This window comes from Echiichthys vipera (genome assembly GCF_963691815.1).
Source record: "Echiichthys vipera genome assembly, chromosome: 7".
Taxonomy (NCBI): Eukaryota; Metazoa; Chordata; class Actinopteri; order Perciformes; family Trachinidae; genus Echiichthys; species Echiichthys vipera.
Genome location: NC_139832.1, coordinates 17812417 through 17831802, shown reverse-complemented (window position 1 = coordinate 17831802; position 19386 = coordinate 17812417). Strand labels below are relative to the sequence as shown.

The 19386-nt window shown below is 39.9% G+C and overlaps 1 protein-coding gene across 3 annotated transcripts in view; it reads right to left on the bottom strand.

Annotated features, from left to right (window-relative positions):
* The window catches only part of tead4 (TEA domain transcription factor 4), a 30251-nt gene extending 14297 nt beyond the window's left edge, over positions 1-15954 (bottom strand). For 2 of the 3 annotated variants that reach the window (XM_083917401.1, XM_083917402.1), the window contains exon 1: positions 15821-15954. In XM_083917401.1, coding sequence (XP_083773527.1) covers positions 15821-15827 — 7 coding nt within the window. In that variant the 5' untranslated portion in view covers positions 15828-15954. The remainder of the gene's footprint in view (positions 1-15820) is intronic. The other variant, XM_083917403.1, reaches the window with a different exon arrangement.
* Between the last annotated feature and the right edge of the window lie 3432 nt (positions 15955-19386).

Sequence of the window (19386 nt, the reverse complement as noted above, 5' to 3'; positions counted from 1 at the left end):
TAATCAAAGGATTTTAACCTGGATTTTAACCTATTGTTATCTTAGACTTTTATATTTGCAACCTGTATATTTTCTCTCTTCCCACTCTGCATTGCAACACCATTACTGCAGCAATTGCCCTCTGGATAAATAAAGTTTCATCTGGAAAAAAAGATCGAAATTGCAAAAAAAAAAACTGGAGAAAGTCTGGGCCCTGTTTCCAAAAGCAGAATGAGTGAAATAGAGGTAAGATCTGGGTCGGTTATTGTGGTTACTGACTTTATGTACCTAACCTGCTCGCTAGCATGTTTTCTTGAACAAACCCTGAAATGTCTCCTCCCTGTGTACAGAGCTAGACACGCCATTTATTTCCTTGTTGACTCAGTCCATATATAAAAGCACGTATCAAAGGTATACTGTATGAAGAATCTAAATCCTGGTTGGATATAAGTTCGTTACTCAGGGCCAAGCGCGTCGTTAGACCTGGGCATTTGGGGCTACAGCCCCGGATCTCTTGGAAATAGCCCTGGACCTCTCTGCCATCATCAATGAAAATAGCCCAGTATAGTAGACTTTTATGTGGTTGCATTACCAGCAGCCACAGATGCAACATTGTAGCAGTGAAAACCGCAAAATTCTGATGCTTCCACAAACTGACAAATGATAATTTTAGAATCAAACTTAAAGCAGACTGAGTGACGGTGTTTCGGTTTAACAATGACCCTGTTAACTGGAGACTTTCAGCTGAGTGTCTCTGCGGTTGCAGATGATGAAAACAGGATTATGTTTTTAAGAGAGATAATCATAGTCTTTATACAAAGGAGATCTGTTTTACTACACCAGGGTGACTTGGCTGGTCGCGCACCGAGTTAATCTCCTATCTTTCATCTATTTTCCTACAATGGCATGACTACAAATCTCCTAAAAAAGTTTTGTTTTTTGAAGTGGTGAATAAAATTCTATGCACATGTGTTTACACAGGCAGGTTTCAAAGACAAATAGATATGTTTAGAAAATGAATTAGACTTAGATATTATTAGGAAGAACAACTCGCTCTCCTCCTCTGATTAATGTAACAACAAGCAACATATAAACGCCACTGACACGTTTACTCAAACAAAAGTATAAAGACTGATCAGGTACGTGACTTTATATTTAAAAGTGTCATGAAAAGTAAACGGAGGCATTCACAAGGACAGCTACGCATCTGCCGTCACTATGGCAACCGCAGACGCTTTCAGCTGAAAGTGTCCAGTTAACAGGTTAAACCCAAACACCGGGTCAGGAGAGAGCAGTGATGTCTTCTAGATTGCACAGTTTCAGGACCTGCAGTGGATTCAGCCAAAAATGTCTCAGGGAAGAAACCCCCGAACCACGTTTGGGAAGGACTCTGACTTCTGGGCTACAGCCCCTGATGTTTTCACGACCTAGTGACGTGCCTGCTCAGGACTACCTAAAGTTTTATGTATTGGCAGTCATTTATTCTAACAGTGGTTTAAGGGGGCTGCACCTTGGTTTAATCTTGGGATGGGATCACACCAGCTGTGACTCTAAATTGTGCCAGGAGCGTAAAGTGGTGGGGGAAAGGCTCCTTCCCTACTTTCTACCACTCTACTTCTTGTACCCTTGCTCGGACCAGTGAGCAGGATTGTGGTGCAGCTGCAGAATATGTAGTTTGTACATATAAGTACATATAAGTGAGTATTTTTTAAACACCCTGCGCATAGTCTGAATGTTTTGATAGCATTTCACTGACCGTGTTTAAAGTTACTTCATCTGTTCAAGTAGCTGAAATAAAGACAATGAATGCTGTTGAGCAAAGATCCAAATAGATGTCTATTAACTACTGTTAAATATAATTTTACCTGACACTTTAAGTCACCAAACACATTATTACTGGATCAGACTGAAATTACAATGTTTCTACGTCCGTGATTCATGTATATTTTAAAATCTTCATCTAAATGTTTATACGATGAATTATTCATGATAAAACTTTATTTTATTAAGTTATTGACACTTTTCCCTGATCTGACTCAGGTGATAAATCTGCACAGTCCACATATACTTGCTTTAATATATATACGTCCATTGGATTAAAATGGAGGCTCTGATTTTTATTTACCCATTGCCATGGTGAATCCTAATATCAGAGCTCCGTTGATGGCAGCTTTTCATATCAGGTTCAACCTTCTCAGAGTTAATTGACTCTGACCAGGTGTTCTGCAACCCAAGAGCCAGAGTTTCCCAACTCAGGATAAGTCAACTCAGACTTCAGGGTTAGAGTTGAACTTTGTTTAACATGCTTTCTGAAACAGGGCCCTTGTGGTCTGGTCTGTTGTACTTGAACTGAGAGTGAGGGGCTAATGAGGAGCAGGTTCTAGGTGTGCAGGGATTCAAATGTTTTCCGAAGCTAACTTTTAACTAATCATTAGTGAGCCTGCTCTGTGTGCCTGAGGGAGGAATGAGGAAATGTATATGCATACATACGCTGTATTTCTGTGTACATACTGTATTTAAACAAGTACTTGTGTGCTGAAGTCACTGTATAATTAGGTGAATCAACCCTGCTTAAAACATGTTTGTATCCATGTCTGCGAGTGCACATATTTGAAAGAGTTTGCATGCATGCATGTACAGATGACATGCAAACACACGTGCCTCAAGCAAGAGTAAAACCTGTCAAGTGTGTCAACGCTGAAAACTGTAAGTTTATACATCTGTCTATGTGAGAGCTTGCATCAGCCTGAGCCTGACCCTCTGAGTGTACCCTGAGCTTGAATCTCTACAGTGAGTGTGCGTCTGTGGTCTGCCACTGCTGACAGACAGGTCACATTGGCAAAGCAGGTGGAGGCTGCAGCCATGCGATCCTCACACCGGACTCAGGACAGACACGGTACAGGCCAGCGACCAAAGGGGGCCCAGTCTGGTGAGGCAGCCAGGCAGCTGGTGTGTGTGTCAATGTTTATGGAATATGCCTTTACGCCTGCAGTAAATCTTGGGCTCGTTCCCCCCATCTAGAGTCTCAGATTACAGTAGAGGGCAATGGTCATGTGGCTTCTTTCACCCTCTTCTCCAAAACTAAACCTCTACTTTAATGGCTAAGATTGTTAAAAACACACAAATAGACATGTACACAATGTGCACAGTTATACATGTCCAGTTTTGGGGTGTAGGATTTGAGAGTTTGTTGTTATTGTAGTTTTGACAAGAAACAATATGGCTTGGGGGGCTCTGTACTACTGCCATGCAAGTCCATGCACTGTTAATAGGCCTGTATAAAAGCTAGCTGTTGTACAAAGAATACAAAAACATTTTGCATACATATACTGTATATTGCTGAAACGATAAGTCAATTAACCGATTAGTTCACTGTAACCATAAAAATGTAATAATCATTCAAGTAATTTATTGAACAACATGCTATTCATGTGCTGGTTGCAGCTTCTCAAATGTGACCATTTGCTGCTTTTATATAATTCTTAATTTAATATATTTATAGGTTTTTAACTGCTAGAAGTACAAAACAGGTCATTTAAATGAGTCATTCTGTGCTCTGGGAAGTTACTGTGGGGATTTTCTTTTGGTTTTTTGAATATTTGGTAGACTAACATGTATTTAAATGTAATTTGTTACCAGATTATTTTGAAAATTAATTAATAGATTCATTAAAAATGAAAAAATCCTTAGTTATATAGAGTATATCACATTTAGGCAATAAAAGGGAGGACATAAAGATGATAAACACAAGATCGGTTACAGAGGGAATCACACAGCTCTCAAAGGATATTTCTCACACGCGCACACACACACACACACACACACACACACACACACACACACACACACACACACACACACACACACACACACATACACACACACACACGTTTGCTAAACTTTGCACCACCTCTTAAACACTGTAATTTTTCCCTTGGCACCACAGCTCAATGTGAATTAACACACAGATCAGTCACGACACACAACCTGGTACAAACCCGTCAGATTTTCCCTTACATACCGACGCTTGGGTCAGAGCTAATAACGCATCATAAAACGGCCACTCAAGCGACCCCAAATGGTGAAACCAGGAAACGTGAAACTTTGTTGAACCCCTATCAAAAATTTCAACAGCCAATAAAAGTGATCAGATTTTGCGCGGAACGCAAGACACCGTTTCTTCTCAGTACCCATGTGAACCACAGTTTGCTCACACATCATTTTCCACTTAATGCCTTTTTAAAAGCATTCGGGTTTTGTTGCTAAGTCATTACAGAATCTATTTAGGTTGTCAGCTTGTATACCCAGCAGGGGGGAATCTATCAGCCAGAAGTCTGCCTCTATACACTGTTGAATACAACTTTTCAAGGCTATAAAGAACATGGATTTGCATGCGATTGCTGGCAACGTATATTACAATAGTTTTACTCTAAGTTGTATTTTGTATGGAGACTTTCTAAATATTAAATTGAGATAATAATAAGGACAACTCTTGGTTTCATAGTCCATGCTATCATTACTAATGTACATACCAGTTACTGAGAACTGGAAACACAGCAACACATCAAGTCAGATGGGCCAAGAAACATAGGCAGTTTAGTCTATCTATACAACTTTATTCTGTGGTATAGATTTGTTTTAATGTTTAGATATTTAAATCAAAATTTTACACTCTTTTTAAATGTTTATTCACGTACCTTTAGATGAATTGTTTGCAGAAAACATCAGATGCAATTGGCCGATATGAAAATAGAAATGATTGCCCAACCCTGGTGTGCATGCAAATGTTCAGTAATTATGGTAGGTAAAGTGTGCTTTTTGTTTGCCAGTTTGCCCGTTTTGTCTTCTTAATGAGTTTGAAATAACTGGAGAAATCTTATTGTCTATCTGATCACTTGTCAGACTTTTTGCTATGATAGGAATGATAGCATGACTAAGTTGTTATAAACTGGAATTATAAATTAAGAAATGAAATAACATGAACTCACACTGTTCCTCTACGCCTGATCAAACTGTTAAGATGAGCTTCAACACTGCCCCCTAATGGCGGCACAAGACTAGCGGCAAAAGGCTCGGGAAGGTGGGGTCCACATCTCCTCGATATCGCTGCAGCCAAAAATGCTGTGTTCAAGAGCAGCCTGCAGTATAACGGTGCCACTGTCTTGTTTGTTTTTGATACATGCAGGATTTCATGGAAAGTAATTTTGATATAGAGTGGATTATCCTAGTTGAATAAAGTAAACTGAAACTTGAATTTAACAAGTAACATTTGTAAAAAAAAATAAAAAAAAATTTAAAATGGACTTTGTCATCAACCAAGTTCCATTGGTAACCTAAGTCTTGAACATGTACAACAGAGTGATATTATCCCTGAATGAGCCAGTGCTGGTTTGGAGAGCAAAGAGGAAAAATGGTATTGATCCAAATACTTGTAAAGTTTCAGGACCCTGACACAGGCACACACACACACACACACACACACACACACACACACACACACACACACACACACACACACACACACACACACACACAAACACACACAAACACACACACACACGGACACACGGACACACACACACACACACACACACACACACACACACGGACACACACGACCCTGTTGTAGAACTGCCTTTGTGTGATGCTTTTGTGGACTAAATCTCTCTCTCTCAAATGCCGTCTACTCCATTATATACACAGTCACACACAGACAAATTCACACACACTTAAGCCTGAGTCGCAGCATTCATTCCATCTCAATCTTACTTTCTTTTTAGGCCTGCAAGTCCTCAACCGTTTAGTGTTTATCTGGAGGTGCACTCGCCGGCCGATTGTTTGAGTCCCTAAATGCATATTTCTTTAATTCCCCAGGGATTAAAAAAGTCTTCCACATTTCCTGGCAATCACTCTAAAAAAGACGAACAGAGAGCTTTGTCAAAGTCCTCACGGTACTTGACCTCAAATGAACATTAAGTTGCCTCTATTGACTTCCTGATGTTAGAGCAGCAAGTTCTTCCAGTTCCCCGCAATTTATCTTCTGGAAACTTCACTCAGCGTACTGTAAGATGTACCTTGTGTATCCAATCCAACAGGGACTTTCTGTGTAGCAGACAGATATGCGTAATCCTGTCTCTAAACAGGGCGGTTGGTGGGACAGTGGTTAGAGCAAGTTTCCTGTATGTCCTATATAATAAAGGCTTGGGCAACTGGCAAAAAGAAAAGCATGTCCCTACAGATGAATAAAAACTATTGAATGAACTCCTGAATGAATTCAGAAGAATAGACCAGTTTTTCACTTTGGTAGCCAAACACTTTTGAAACTTTGTCATGGATTTCTAAATTTTCCTAGGCTCAAGTTGCTCAACTTGATCACCTGAAACCATGGTATTTGTACCAGTACAACCAGGAAAGACACTGAAATGCAAGTTGTAAAGTTCTTCTATGAAAATGCTTTCTTGTTTTCTACAATAAAATTAAAAGTTTTTTCTTCTCAGAGATAGCAGTTAAAAAGGTATTCTAGCACCAACAGAGCAAAAGGACAAACTGCGTTATCCATAGGATGGTATCCCCATTCAAAATTACTAAGCATGCAAACAGATTCATTAATGGACTGTCAAAGAGGTTTCGCTTCATGTTCTCGTATCAGATGCCCTGCCGCTCCTAGTGTGAGTGCTTGGGGAAGGGCCCCATCAAAAATACCCTCCAACACACCCATGAGATCAGAGAGGGGACTCAGTCACACAGCGATGAGATCATGATATCCAATGAGAGTAACACAGACAGGGAACTTGTGCCAGCCAAGTCTGCAGGAAAGTCAGTAGGAACATTATACCATCACCCACTGGTTCTCAGTTTGATGTTGTTTATCACACTGCCTGCAGTCATGGACTTGCCTGGGGGGAATCTGATGGAAACAATTCTTAACTGCATGAAAAGGGTCGACCACAGCAGCAGCAAAGTCGAAGTGATCCAGAGTTCAGGGGATACTGCTGAACTTAGCATGGTAAAGCAAGGTCCCCATTACTTACATTTGTTTCAGTGCTGCCAAAAAAGCATTTTTCTCTTAGAAAAGAGGCAAACTCTTGATAGGACACCGTAATTGTACTTATTTTAGCAATACAACTCTCTCATAGTTTGTCAAGATGGTGAACCTTCAAGGTTTGCAAACTGATGGAGAAATGTCTTTGACAGAAATATTTCACTAAAGTTGTTAACATTAACCACTGGTCATACCCAAACAAGTAATATATATATATATACACATCTGTAAAGATAAACCTAATTCTCTTCAGATCTGATCAGATAATAGCATTTTGGGAGCTGAAGCACACACATCTCCCTATGTGCGGCCCAGCTTATCAAAGAAGTTGATTGGTTTAATCCAACTTCCTGTTGGAAGGTGGGTTCACAACTGAATATATATAACCTGTACAAATATAACAAAAACATGTGTGCAAATTTGCTGCACGCATTAATTTTGTTGAATATAAAAACTAATTTTCATTATAATGATAATGAATACTTTAGTTACAACTGGACAGGCAAATAAAGTACCCCGAATTTAACCTGAATCGTTTTTACTCCTGGAAGGATAAAAACAAACTCAACAATCTGTGCATAATTACATGCTCATTAAAAAAAAAATAACTCTTAACCAATGTTTTCTGGTGACAAGTATCAGTTAACTCTTCTTGCATTTATGTGATTGGAATGTATTCTTTTCAAATTAGAGGGGAAAAATAGAGGAAACCTGAAGTAGTTTAGTCAGTGCAGAGCAGGTCAGCTGAACATACAAACAAAGTACATTTTGTCTACAGGCAAAACATTCAGCATACTGTCTAAACTGAATCAAGCTTCCAATAATACAGATATTCTGAATATATATTGGAGCACTTTCTTGACGGAAAGTCTTCCAGATGACATTGTTCTTTCCAGGAAAATCTGGAAAATTATTAGGAAATTATAAGTAAAAAGAGGATGTGTAAAATTAAGTGTTACTTCCTTACGTCTCCTACTCTCTTAATGTTGATCCTAAAAAGTTCTTATAAACATGGTTTCAACAGTTTTCCTTCTGGCTCTCCTCCTCCTCAGGCCTGTGTTTAGAGGTCAGGGAGAGGTGGACAGGGTTAGTGAAGGCACTATATATATAGTACCCCTTCCAAAGTCAACCTCTGGGCCTGGCTGGTCATAAATCTGCCCTTCCCTAATGGGGCTGTGGTCATCACTGGCCTGGTCTGATCTCTCTCTCTTCTACCCAGTGTCTCCATCTCAGCCTGGTGCATTCTTAACATTCCTATATACTGACTGGTCCACACCAGGTCCTGCATCTGCTGCTCCGACATCACCCTATGTCCTGTTTGTGTGTACAACAACATCTTCCATATGTACATGAACTGTAATACATGTATATAATGTATAATAAAAATGTTCCTTGTACATGTGCAGTTGTATTTTAGTTATACCGTGTATACAGTTCAAATTACAATCTGTTGAACCTTTGACCGAATTTAAGTTCGATTTAAATTTGATTTTGTGCGCCTGTGTACATGTGTGCATGTAACTGTCTACAAACTGTAACTGCCATCCTCTCTGAAGACGCATCTGCTAGCCATACGTTTCCAACAGCACATATGCCCCACTGTGTCAGCTCTGGAAAACAAAGGTCACATTTAGGCTGCAGGAATGTCTTGGCTGGGTGTTATTTCCCCTCCGATAGAGCCTGGACGCAGCCTACTGAGTTCTGAAAAGACCTCTATCAAGCGTCGATACCAGCAACGAGTCAAGTACTACAACAGTTATAGGGCCAGGGATGCAACAGCCCAGCTGGTCCAGCATTAAGAGAGTCACTACTTGGTAACTTCAAAATGTAATAATTTGAAAAATGGATAACTGGTATCAAATTTGTATGGTTCATATCTTTCATCTCGGTTTTGGCTTTACTGAGTTAAACTGCCATTTTGTCCAAAAATCATTAAAAAGAGACAAATTCCCTTCTCTCAGTATATTATAAGCATGGTGACTGTGTTAATATAATAATGTGTAACATGCGTAATAATTGAGGAAAATGTTTCACCTAATCATGACAGGAAAGATTAAGACAAACTCAACGATCTGTGTACAATTGCATACTCTTTCATTTCATTTGTTCATTTAAATTCATTTTTATCGAAACCAAAACCTCATTTAAAAAAAAGCAAACATTAACTCCTAACCAATGTTTTCTGATGACAAGTATCAGTTAACTCTTCTTGAATTTATGTGATTGGAATGTATTCTTTTCAAATTAGAGGGGGAAAACCTGAAGGAAACCTGAAGTAATTTAGTCAGTGCAGAGCAGGTCAGCTGAACATACAAACAAAGTACATTTTGTCTCTAGGAAAACAATACAGCCTACTGTATATATTGAATCAAGCTTCCAATAATACAGCTATTCAATTCTTAATATATATCGGAGCAGTTTCTTGTCAGAAAGTCCTCCAGAATCTACGCATTTTGTCTCCATTTTACCTATTATTAGAACCAAAGGACTTTGTTCTTTCCAGGAAACTCCAGAGAAATTAGAAAGGAAATTATAAGTAAACAGAGGATCTGTAAAATTAAGTGTTACTTCCTATTTTCTTAATTACATTTCTGTAAGTTGGTTTTTGAGTATGAGAGGAATGCTGTGGATTTTGCAAGCATGAATGAAACACTCGGCGCTGTCATAGTCAAATCTGAAATTTGCTCTTGATTTCTGAGAAAGTATAGTATTTCTAGCAGAGGAGTAAACTTAACAGATGTCATGTTATATTAACACAACCTGCCACGAGTGTCTTCGCAATTACAGAGATTTATTTGAGAGGAAGTTTGCCTTAGGCTCAACGTATTTTAATCGCATAGACAGATCAACAGATGTCTGACCAGTTTGGACCTTTGATCTTGCTGATCTAAGATGTCCAGATAATGTGACAGTAACAGCTCTGTTACATGGCTGTCATTGCTCACCCCGTCCTATTGGTTACACTGTGAGATGCAGAGAAGAGGGGTACAGACAGAAAGAGATAAGGGAGCAGTGAGAGGAGATTCCAGGAGCTCATCATCGGCAGGGGGTTTCCTTGAAATCCCTCCAGAGAGAATCAAATCCCATGAGAGCCTGAAAGTCGGTGTCAGGACTAAATGGTAGTAGGTTCATCTCCTTGGCTTCCTCGTGTGAAGCTCGGGTGTCCCCCATCAGTAATAATAAAAGTAGGTGTTTAAAATGATGCATAAGACGTCAGGACTATTTCCCTTTGATGGAACAGTGCAGCAAAAATATATTTAAATATTTCCTATTCAGTAAGGATCAAAAACCTTCAGTGAAGCAAGCTAATGCAGAATATACATTCAATTAACAGTTTATTACTAGGTACATTAAGCTAAAACAAATTGACTAATACAACAGTCTTGCAATACATCTTCCCTTAAGGAAGTTAATAATCAGTTTTGTTGAACCTGTTTTAGAAAGATGTTGATTCAACTTTATGATTATTTTAGATAATCTCTAAAAGAAAAAGTATAACCTTCTACCCCAATCAAATGCATCCCTCTATTAGTGAAATATAATGCAGAGGCATAGTTACAAAGGAAAACCACTTCAAAATGCATGCCCTAGAGGCTTCTTCAAAAGGTCAACAGGTCAACAGGTCAAGGTCACTTGTGAATTTCTCACTTTACTGCCAGAGTTTGTACCCAGGTGAGGACTCGCTTGTGGCTTTCCGCTGACCTTTACGTCACATTCTTAATGAGAATGACTTGAGACAAAAACATAGTTGCACCGCCTGACAAAAATCGACAAAGGGTTGACATGCTGAACCCGCAAAGCTTCGTCAGAGCACAATGGGTATTCTTTCATCAGCAGTTAGAGAAAAAATGCCACTACTGAGGGAAACATTGTGACTTTTATCCACCGCACAAACACAAGTAATGTTTGGGGTTTTTTTCACAGGAAGCAGAAGCCATCAAAATGTGGGAAAAGCTCTCCTCTCACAGATGTTAGGAGATCAAGTGTGTGGGGAAAAAACAGCTGCATAAAACATGATCTGATGCAAGATTTAATGCTGCCAGATTTAAAAAAGAAAGTCCAAAGAAATCATGAATTTAAACAATTGCAAAACATACATTCATGCTGTAGTTATATGGCAGTAAATAAAGAGGGAAGATATTCATATTTCCAATGCCACATTCTTCAGTGAGAGCTGTCAGCACTTGCTTTCACTGCACTACAAGTTCGGGACTGTTCGGGACTGTTTTTGCAGCATGAGGCCTTCAGTTAGACCACAGGGCACATCTCTTGCTGAGAGCCACACAAGGCAGGAAATGTTTTCCTTGGCAGATGCATGTCGAATTACTGCTGGAGCACATAACCGCCACAATGTCCGTGACACCGTCCCTAATAAGCGAGCTAATAGGTCCGTTGATTAACGGGCGCGAGAGCCAGAGCTATGCACAGTATTATGGGAAAAAAATGTGATGAATGTAAGTTGAATATGAGCTAAAAACATTCCATTCAATTGAGGAATTTACAATGGATAGAAGCACACATTGCTTCTGTTTCGCTGCTCGGAGACTCAATATCATATTGTTTAGTAAAGAATGGCATTCATTCCTCAAAGGGGAATTCAACCTAAAATTCGGAGTATGTCGCTCTCGGCCAACAGACAAACAGTTACTTTGCTAGAAGTTTGTTTGGTCTATGTATCCATATTTAGCCCATGCAAGAAGACAAAATAACATTTCTAGAACCATTTAGTAATCGTCTCATCATTTCATGTATGCCTTTAAAAATATTCTCAGCTGATATTTGATTCAGATACCTGATTTAAGACCACCCATCAGCACTTTAACAACATTAACAACAGTAAAGACCTTCAAAGTGGCTTTGCATTGATTGTGGTGGCTTGAATGACTAGAGTTGTTGGCCACTTGTGACCCCAGGGATGGCGATAAAAGGGGAGGACAGGGGAGCTGCAGGGGCTGTAAGGGAAGGGCTCATCTGGCTGTTCAGGGCCAATGGGGACACAGTGGGCCACACACGGGCTCAGTATTGCCTCATTTCTCAGGTCATAAATCTGGATTTGCCACAAGGCTGTCAGGTTGAACTCAGGGAGCCGCTAGAGGTGAAGTGAAAGGCAGACGGACCAACTGACTGACAGGAGGGGGAAGAGGCTGTTCGTGAAGGACTAAAAGAGACACGTCAAGTCAATAGATATGAGGAAGGTAAATCACAGAAAAAGCATGGAGTAGAGGAGGTACGCACAACCTCTACCTTTGTCACTTCAAAACGCACACATAAACACACAGTGGGGACAGGTGTGAGAGCTCTGATGGGCTCTAAGCCAAGCAAGACACCACTGCCCACCTTGGTGTTTATTTGTCCACCCGTCCTCCTCCCCTTCCAGGCGCTCAAAGGGTAAACGTCTATTCTGGTTTAGGGTTACAGCCGAGCTGCCTTGAACCCCCAGGCTCCTAAACGCACATGCCATTCCTGGCGAGCCAACGCGCTCCCTGGCGCACATCACCTGCCCCTGACCCCCGCAGGGAGGAAGGGGCACCTCAGTGCTTGCTTTGCCAAGAACACCACCATCACCACCTTAACCCATCCAGCCCCAGGACACAGACTGAGCCACCTGCCACCAGCCTCTCTCCTCTGCCTTCCTCCAACTATTATTACAGGCTTTATAAGGGTTTAAGTGTTGATCAGAGGATGGCCATGACCTCAATAGGTGGCTAAGCTAGGCTAGGCAAAGCCAACAGTTAAAGGAGCTGTCTGGCACAGTGACAAAACAAGGTGATGACAGAGGCTGTCTGATTGCACCACTACATTCATCCGCTAGTTTTCCACCAAGCAGATCCACTATCAAGTATTCAGGCAGGAGGACACACTATGGCCAAGCCATCTGTTACCAGACATCTTTCAGCAAGACGTCTTATAGGAATGTCACCTCACCTTCCCAGCACCTGTTGGCATTAATGCTATGACATTACCCGATGAGCCAATAAGAAAAGACCTACAGTAAAGAACTATGTCGCTACTCCAAACCGTAAATCATTATTTTAGGATTAACTGAAAGGCAAAACCACATATCAGGAGGGTGCCAACAAATAATCAATGATCTGAGGCCAAACAACATGAACAGTGTGATATTACACTACAGTTTGTGTGTCAAGTAATCTATCAGATATTCTGCTGGGATTTTCCACACTTAAGTTAAGATCCACGTCATTAAATCACAAGAAGTGTACTCTTGGTAGGAAGTGAGAATTTGGGCTGACAAATTTAGAGCTAATTTTTGTAAAAGGAATTCTGTAAAATATGTACTATCAATAGCAGAAAAACAATAGAAAAATGGTCTACCACAACTATAAAATGTTAATGAGGCTGACAAACCGTACTTTAATTATTTACTGTTCAATGTTTTGTCATTTATGGATTGCGAAGGAGTGGATAGAAATGCAGCTTTGCTGTTTTTTAAGTGAATTTTTCTGATCCTGTTTCATTCTCAGATTAATATCATGGCTTCTGATATAAGATGAACGAATTAAAGTCTGCATGTGAGGTTGTGTATGTGTTGAAGAATGAGTGATTAAAGTATGTGTGCCCGTTTCTGACATATCATGCCATCATACTGTACACTATGGGACCGAGCAAAGCCGACAGCTGTGCAGTGAAACATGAACACACAGGAGTGGTGGTGAAGGGGTGTGTTAGGGGGGAGAGATATGTGAAACAAATTGTCTGACAATATAAAGTGGAGTTTGTAGTGGGAAGTGTGCGGAAGCGAATATTTGTGTTGTTGTGTCCACAACACTACAGATGTGTTTATATACAGTAGCGTTTGCATGAGAAGAGGTTTACAACTAGTTACTTTTTTTTAACTTAAGTCCATCAGAAAATAAATACATCAAAATGATTTATATTTATTTATATTAACTTATATTGACATATTAATGTACTGAAATTCTACAGCAAAGCTAAGCCCCTTTGACACCTGCTATTCCCCTACATGATTCCCATTGCTCCCATGTCCATCTTCAACCTGGAACTAGATTTTGATCTCAACTACACACCTGGAAAGTTTTGTGACTGAATCTTACAGAGTTGATATGCTATTGTGGGGACAAAATCTGTCCACCGACAAAAAACACCCGGCATAATACTCAAAATGCCTCTGTGTTAACTCACACTACAGTAGGTGTCTCCAGGAACAAATTTTACCATGATTGGCAACTACAGAGGCTCACAAGGTAAAAACAATATCATGGTTGTGGCTAAAACTGATTTGTACTGTCGTCTGCCTTCCCATAACTCTGCACACCTTTGCTCTTTTGTAGAACAGTTTGTACTTTTTCAGAGAATATTCAATGAAAGTTATTGTTGCAACATAGCTTATAAAGCTATGACAGCTTCCTTGATTTGAAATGACTAGTTAAGTGCCTGTCTGCAGCGTGTGCCAGTTCACAATAGGCCAATTGCTTAGCCCAAAAGTGCTGCTTGAAGCATTCTCGAGGGCTGCATGCTGCACTTCTGTGGATCCTCAGCAATACACCATTGTGAAGTCAATTTAACAGTTCTTGAGACATGTGAAGGACAGTCATACATGCACTCAAATGGACAAAGATATCTTCCTTTATAGTTAGATGATGCTGCTACAGCACTACCTATTGGCCGAATGCCACCAAATGTACCATGGCCACTCAGATATCATATCTACAAATGTCCACCCAATGTGGTTGCAATAGCACAAAGCATTCAGGACATGTGACATGTTTTGTAATATAAACCTTGCCCACAGCCACCAAAGTAACTCTTTCAAGCTTGGTCCAGAGATTTTTAGTAGGAGTACGAAAAAAAAAAAAAAATGATTTCGACACAATTCAAAATGACGATCCAGGCGCAATGGGCGTGGCATGTATGGATAGATTTATCTGGACCCACAGAATCCAGGATTTGTTTTCAGGATTTTGCGACTTACGGCTCAAATTAACAGGCCACAACATAAGGTTCATTGTTGAAATGCTATCATCTGGCCAAATTGCACCATATTCGAAAATGTATGTTTCCCTAGCAAGACACCCGCCAAGTGTGGAGTAGATCGGTTCACATCGGACGGAGATTCCTTACTTTATTGCAAGATTATAAATGTTATTATTCATGGAATTGATTCATTTCAACTCCTTAGTCATATCCTCTGATCACTGGGGATTCATTGATTTCACCTCAGTTTTGATTTAGAGCGTATTGAAAAACAATGACTATAACTGATCTACTATAAGATTCCTGATCCTGCCCAAGTTGTTTTGTTTATGGAGGCACAGCTGCTATTCAGAGTTTTGACCTGAAGCAAGTCCAAAGTCAAGACCAACATGTCTCCAAGTAAAGTCCAAGTTCTAAAATGTGTTTTGAGTCCTAAAAGTCAGTATTTACCCCTCACCGAATGTAATTTTAAAACTTAAACGTAATTAATATAATACATTTGTGGATATAATGAATGCCTTTTAAGCTTTAGAACACTTACTTAAATGAAAAAGGATCCGGTATGTTACACCTGTGACAATTATTAGTAATTTCTCAGCTGAATGTTCTGCATGTTGCCGTCACATTTTTCTTGAATACAGCATAGTTTTTACAATGTGATATTCTAAGGTAGACTGAATCTAAAATTGACATAGTGGTGTAAAAAAAGAAATGAAAATAAGACTTTAAGAGAATAAGACTTCCTAAAGAGCAGTTTCCACATGAGCTGATCTCCAGGAATTGTGTTTATCATCCCACTGAAGAAGAAAAAGGTACATGATAGTAAGACGAAAGAAGTGGGCATACCGTACATCTTGCCCTCATCAGAGAGGATGATCTTCCTGCGGCCACAGGGTGGGTAGATGGCCAGGGCCTCCTGGAAGCTCTGCTCGATGTCCGGGCTCCAGACGCCCTCCGCATCATTCTCCAGGGGTTTGTCAAGTGCGTCCCCCAGCTCATCACTCCCACCCCTGGGGGAGGGAGCCGGCACCCACTCCGCAGACGTGGTTGGACGACTGAAAGGGGACCACGGAGCAGGGGGTGGAAGATCAGGGTTGGGGGAGATGATGGAAGAAAGGGAGAGACCAGTGGGCCTGTCTGTATGAAATCTACAGATGTGATGATGAGACGGTCTGGATGTAGCAGGGCAGTCCTGGGAAAGCAAGAAAAGGATGATAAAACTGACGTGGTGCTGTGTAAAGAGGAAGTGATTTATCCAGGGAGTGTTTTGCAGGAATTTCACAGGTTCCTCTTCAAACTTTTAAAGTATTAGAAAACTGTAAAAATGTCTTTCATTTTCTGACAAGGATTTCACTTATGTACAGTTACAAAGAAAAGAGAGAAAAAACAAATAAGCCTTCAAAATGAATTAATAGGACTGCAACTAACACTTGTCATTATCAATTAATCTCTATCAAACTCATATTTTTTGGTGTTTTGTGCAATAGTCAGACAGATATTCAATAATCAATAATGTACACCAGAGGAAAAAACATTTAAATGCATTAAAGACACATTAAAGAAGCTGGAACCCACAGCTTGTTGATTCATTTTCTGTATCATAAGGTTATGAAAAATTTACATAACGTTATGATTCCTTTAAAAAAAATTTAACTTTTCAGGAATGCAGAAAAACAGCCGTTCCAGCTTTTCTGATGGTTCACTATACTTTCAGTTTCTCCAGTGGTATTTGACAGGGTAAACTCAACATTTTCATTGTAATCCTTCACATTAAATTAGACATGAAAGCCACCAAAATATAACTAACAAGGTTTTCCTTCTAAAACTACTTAAATAAATGTCACTGAGAGCAGGTGACAACCTAGCTGCTGCATTAAGGCAGTCATATGAAGCAGTGCATGATCACATCAGACCCACAGCTGATAATCCCGATTTGGAAAAAGCTCCTCAGACCAATAATAAGGTTAGTGAAAACAAATAAAGTGGCACCTAGTGTTGAGACAACAGCAGGAGAAAGAGGGGGGCGCAGAAGGGGACTAAAGTCAACAAATGAGGAGACGCATTAAACTGGGATCACTGTCCTCAGACACACATGCCACGGAGTATCATACCAGGATATTAAGGCCAGGAGGCTTTTTAGGGTTGCCCATTTCTCCATCAGTGCTATAGTTGACTGTATTATTAAACCTCAGCTCCTCAGCTGGGATACTAATCAGTGTGTTTGTGTATTACTTTGTGTGTGTGGAAGTATAGCCAACCACCTGACTAATTAAAAGGATTAACGTGAAATTCCATTGGTTCTTTTTGACAAAAAACAGCAGTGAGATCAACAGGCAAGTAACGGTATGAGGACATTTGACTTTGATTCATATCCTGTTTTCTCTACACACCAATTCGTTTAGGATGTGCACATGGTGCTTATACTTTTGGGTGGAGAGTATGAGACAGACGTCATCTCCACCTCTTCCTCTTGGCAGACACGCAGGAGAAAAATGGAAATGGGCACCGATGGTAGGACGTGGCGAAGAAAGAACTCAAGAGTAAATTCAAACAGCTTTGTGTTTGTCATTTTCCTGCCACTGTGAAACTAACTGTGAGACCTCCATGTCCATTTAGGGCATCAAAAAGAAAAGAACTAACCATTACGTCAGTTATAATCCCAAACATAACAGTGCATGTTATGTGTAAAGGCAGTACAGGGGTCTACAATTGTGAGGCTACAGTTGAGAAGGTTGTAGTGATCTAGTGAGTCAGTATGTTGGACGGAGTGAGTAAGACTGTCCAGTCAGACCCCCCCCCCCCCTCGGCCTTCCTCTGAGCCCCTGATGTTCCACAACTTCCTGCATAGCGTCCGGACACACACACACACACACACACACACACACACACACACACACACACAAACACACACACACACACACACACACACACACACACACACACACACACACACAGTCGTAGAATGGAACAGTAAAGAGTATTTTTACGAGTAATACGCATTCATTCATGTGCATGCAGACTTTAAGGAAATAAAATCACATCGAACAGCGTCCGTGGATATCAATCACAGGACAACATCTGATTTAAATGAGCGGCTGTTAAGTTAGTAATGTTTTTATGTCAGTATTACTCGACTGACTAACTTTGCTGGTTCAACATCTCTAAAATATGATAATTTGCTGCTTTTCTGTTTTACACAACTGTAAATTGAATATTGTGGGTTTCAGATGGTTGGTAACTTGAAGATGTCACCTTTGATTGAATGATTCAAATATATTTTACTTAGTTAGTTGTGGCCCCTAACTAGAGATGCTGGTTATTGTCAGTCTTTTACCTATATTTAGAGCTGGACTGATTAGTTACTTAATCAATTAGTCAATCGCAGTTGAATATCTTCGGGGTTTTGACCAATGTTTGGACAAAATGGTACATTTGAAAACTTCACCTTGCACTGGAGCAACAGTGATGGCAATTTTTCAGTTTTCTCAATCAATTTAGAGAGTACTGCATATGACTAATCAATGAACTGACAAATACAGTACTATTGACAGTTTAATTGAAAATGAAAATATAATTAGTAGCAGCCCTATAAATGTTCTCCATTAACTAGTGCACAGTATGAAAATAGGTCTAACCTCTGAACTCAGTCAGTCAACTACACTGAAGTGAGTGTAAGATTGTTCATAATCAACTAGTTAGCAGGTCTCCTCTTGAGAGGCTGTGAATATTTTTGTAAGTGATTGATTTTGCAGCTTATGTTAAAAAAAGATAAAGAGTGAGACTAATCCAAAACAAACAGCCATTACACCAACAGTTATGTTACTGTATATATTTAACAGTTTGTTTGCAAACATAGACATCTGCCATTGAGACACATATCACAATCACTGAATATATAAAAAGCTAATTGGCAAATATCTTAAATCATACCTTGATGAATTGAATAAAGACAACGTGTAACAGGTTTCACAATGGCGCTAATTTGCAATTGTGTATTTACTCATTTTCACCTTTAATGAAAGCAGAGCTGAACTAATCTAAATACAACTTTCCGAATTAAATCACACATAAATAAGTTAATCTCTGTGTTGCACAATAAGCCCTAATCTTGATCACGAGCCGACCAGCTAATCGACAGTTAGCCAATGGCTTTATTAAAAATCATAACACAACATTCACAAAACACGACTCAAACCTGACATTTACATTTTTTTGTAACTTATTTTAAAACAATTGCAGCTCCGGGCCACGGTAGGTCACTGTGAGATTTGTGGGGGCCATAAATCATTAGTGTTCTGTTCAGTGCCTCAGTCAAACTGTCCAGGAGGTTAATTAACCTAAGCCATGCCTTAGAGTAACCCCCCTCCACCTACTCCCTAGACCCCCCCCCCCCCATAAACCCCCAGCCCTCC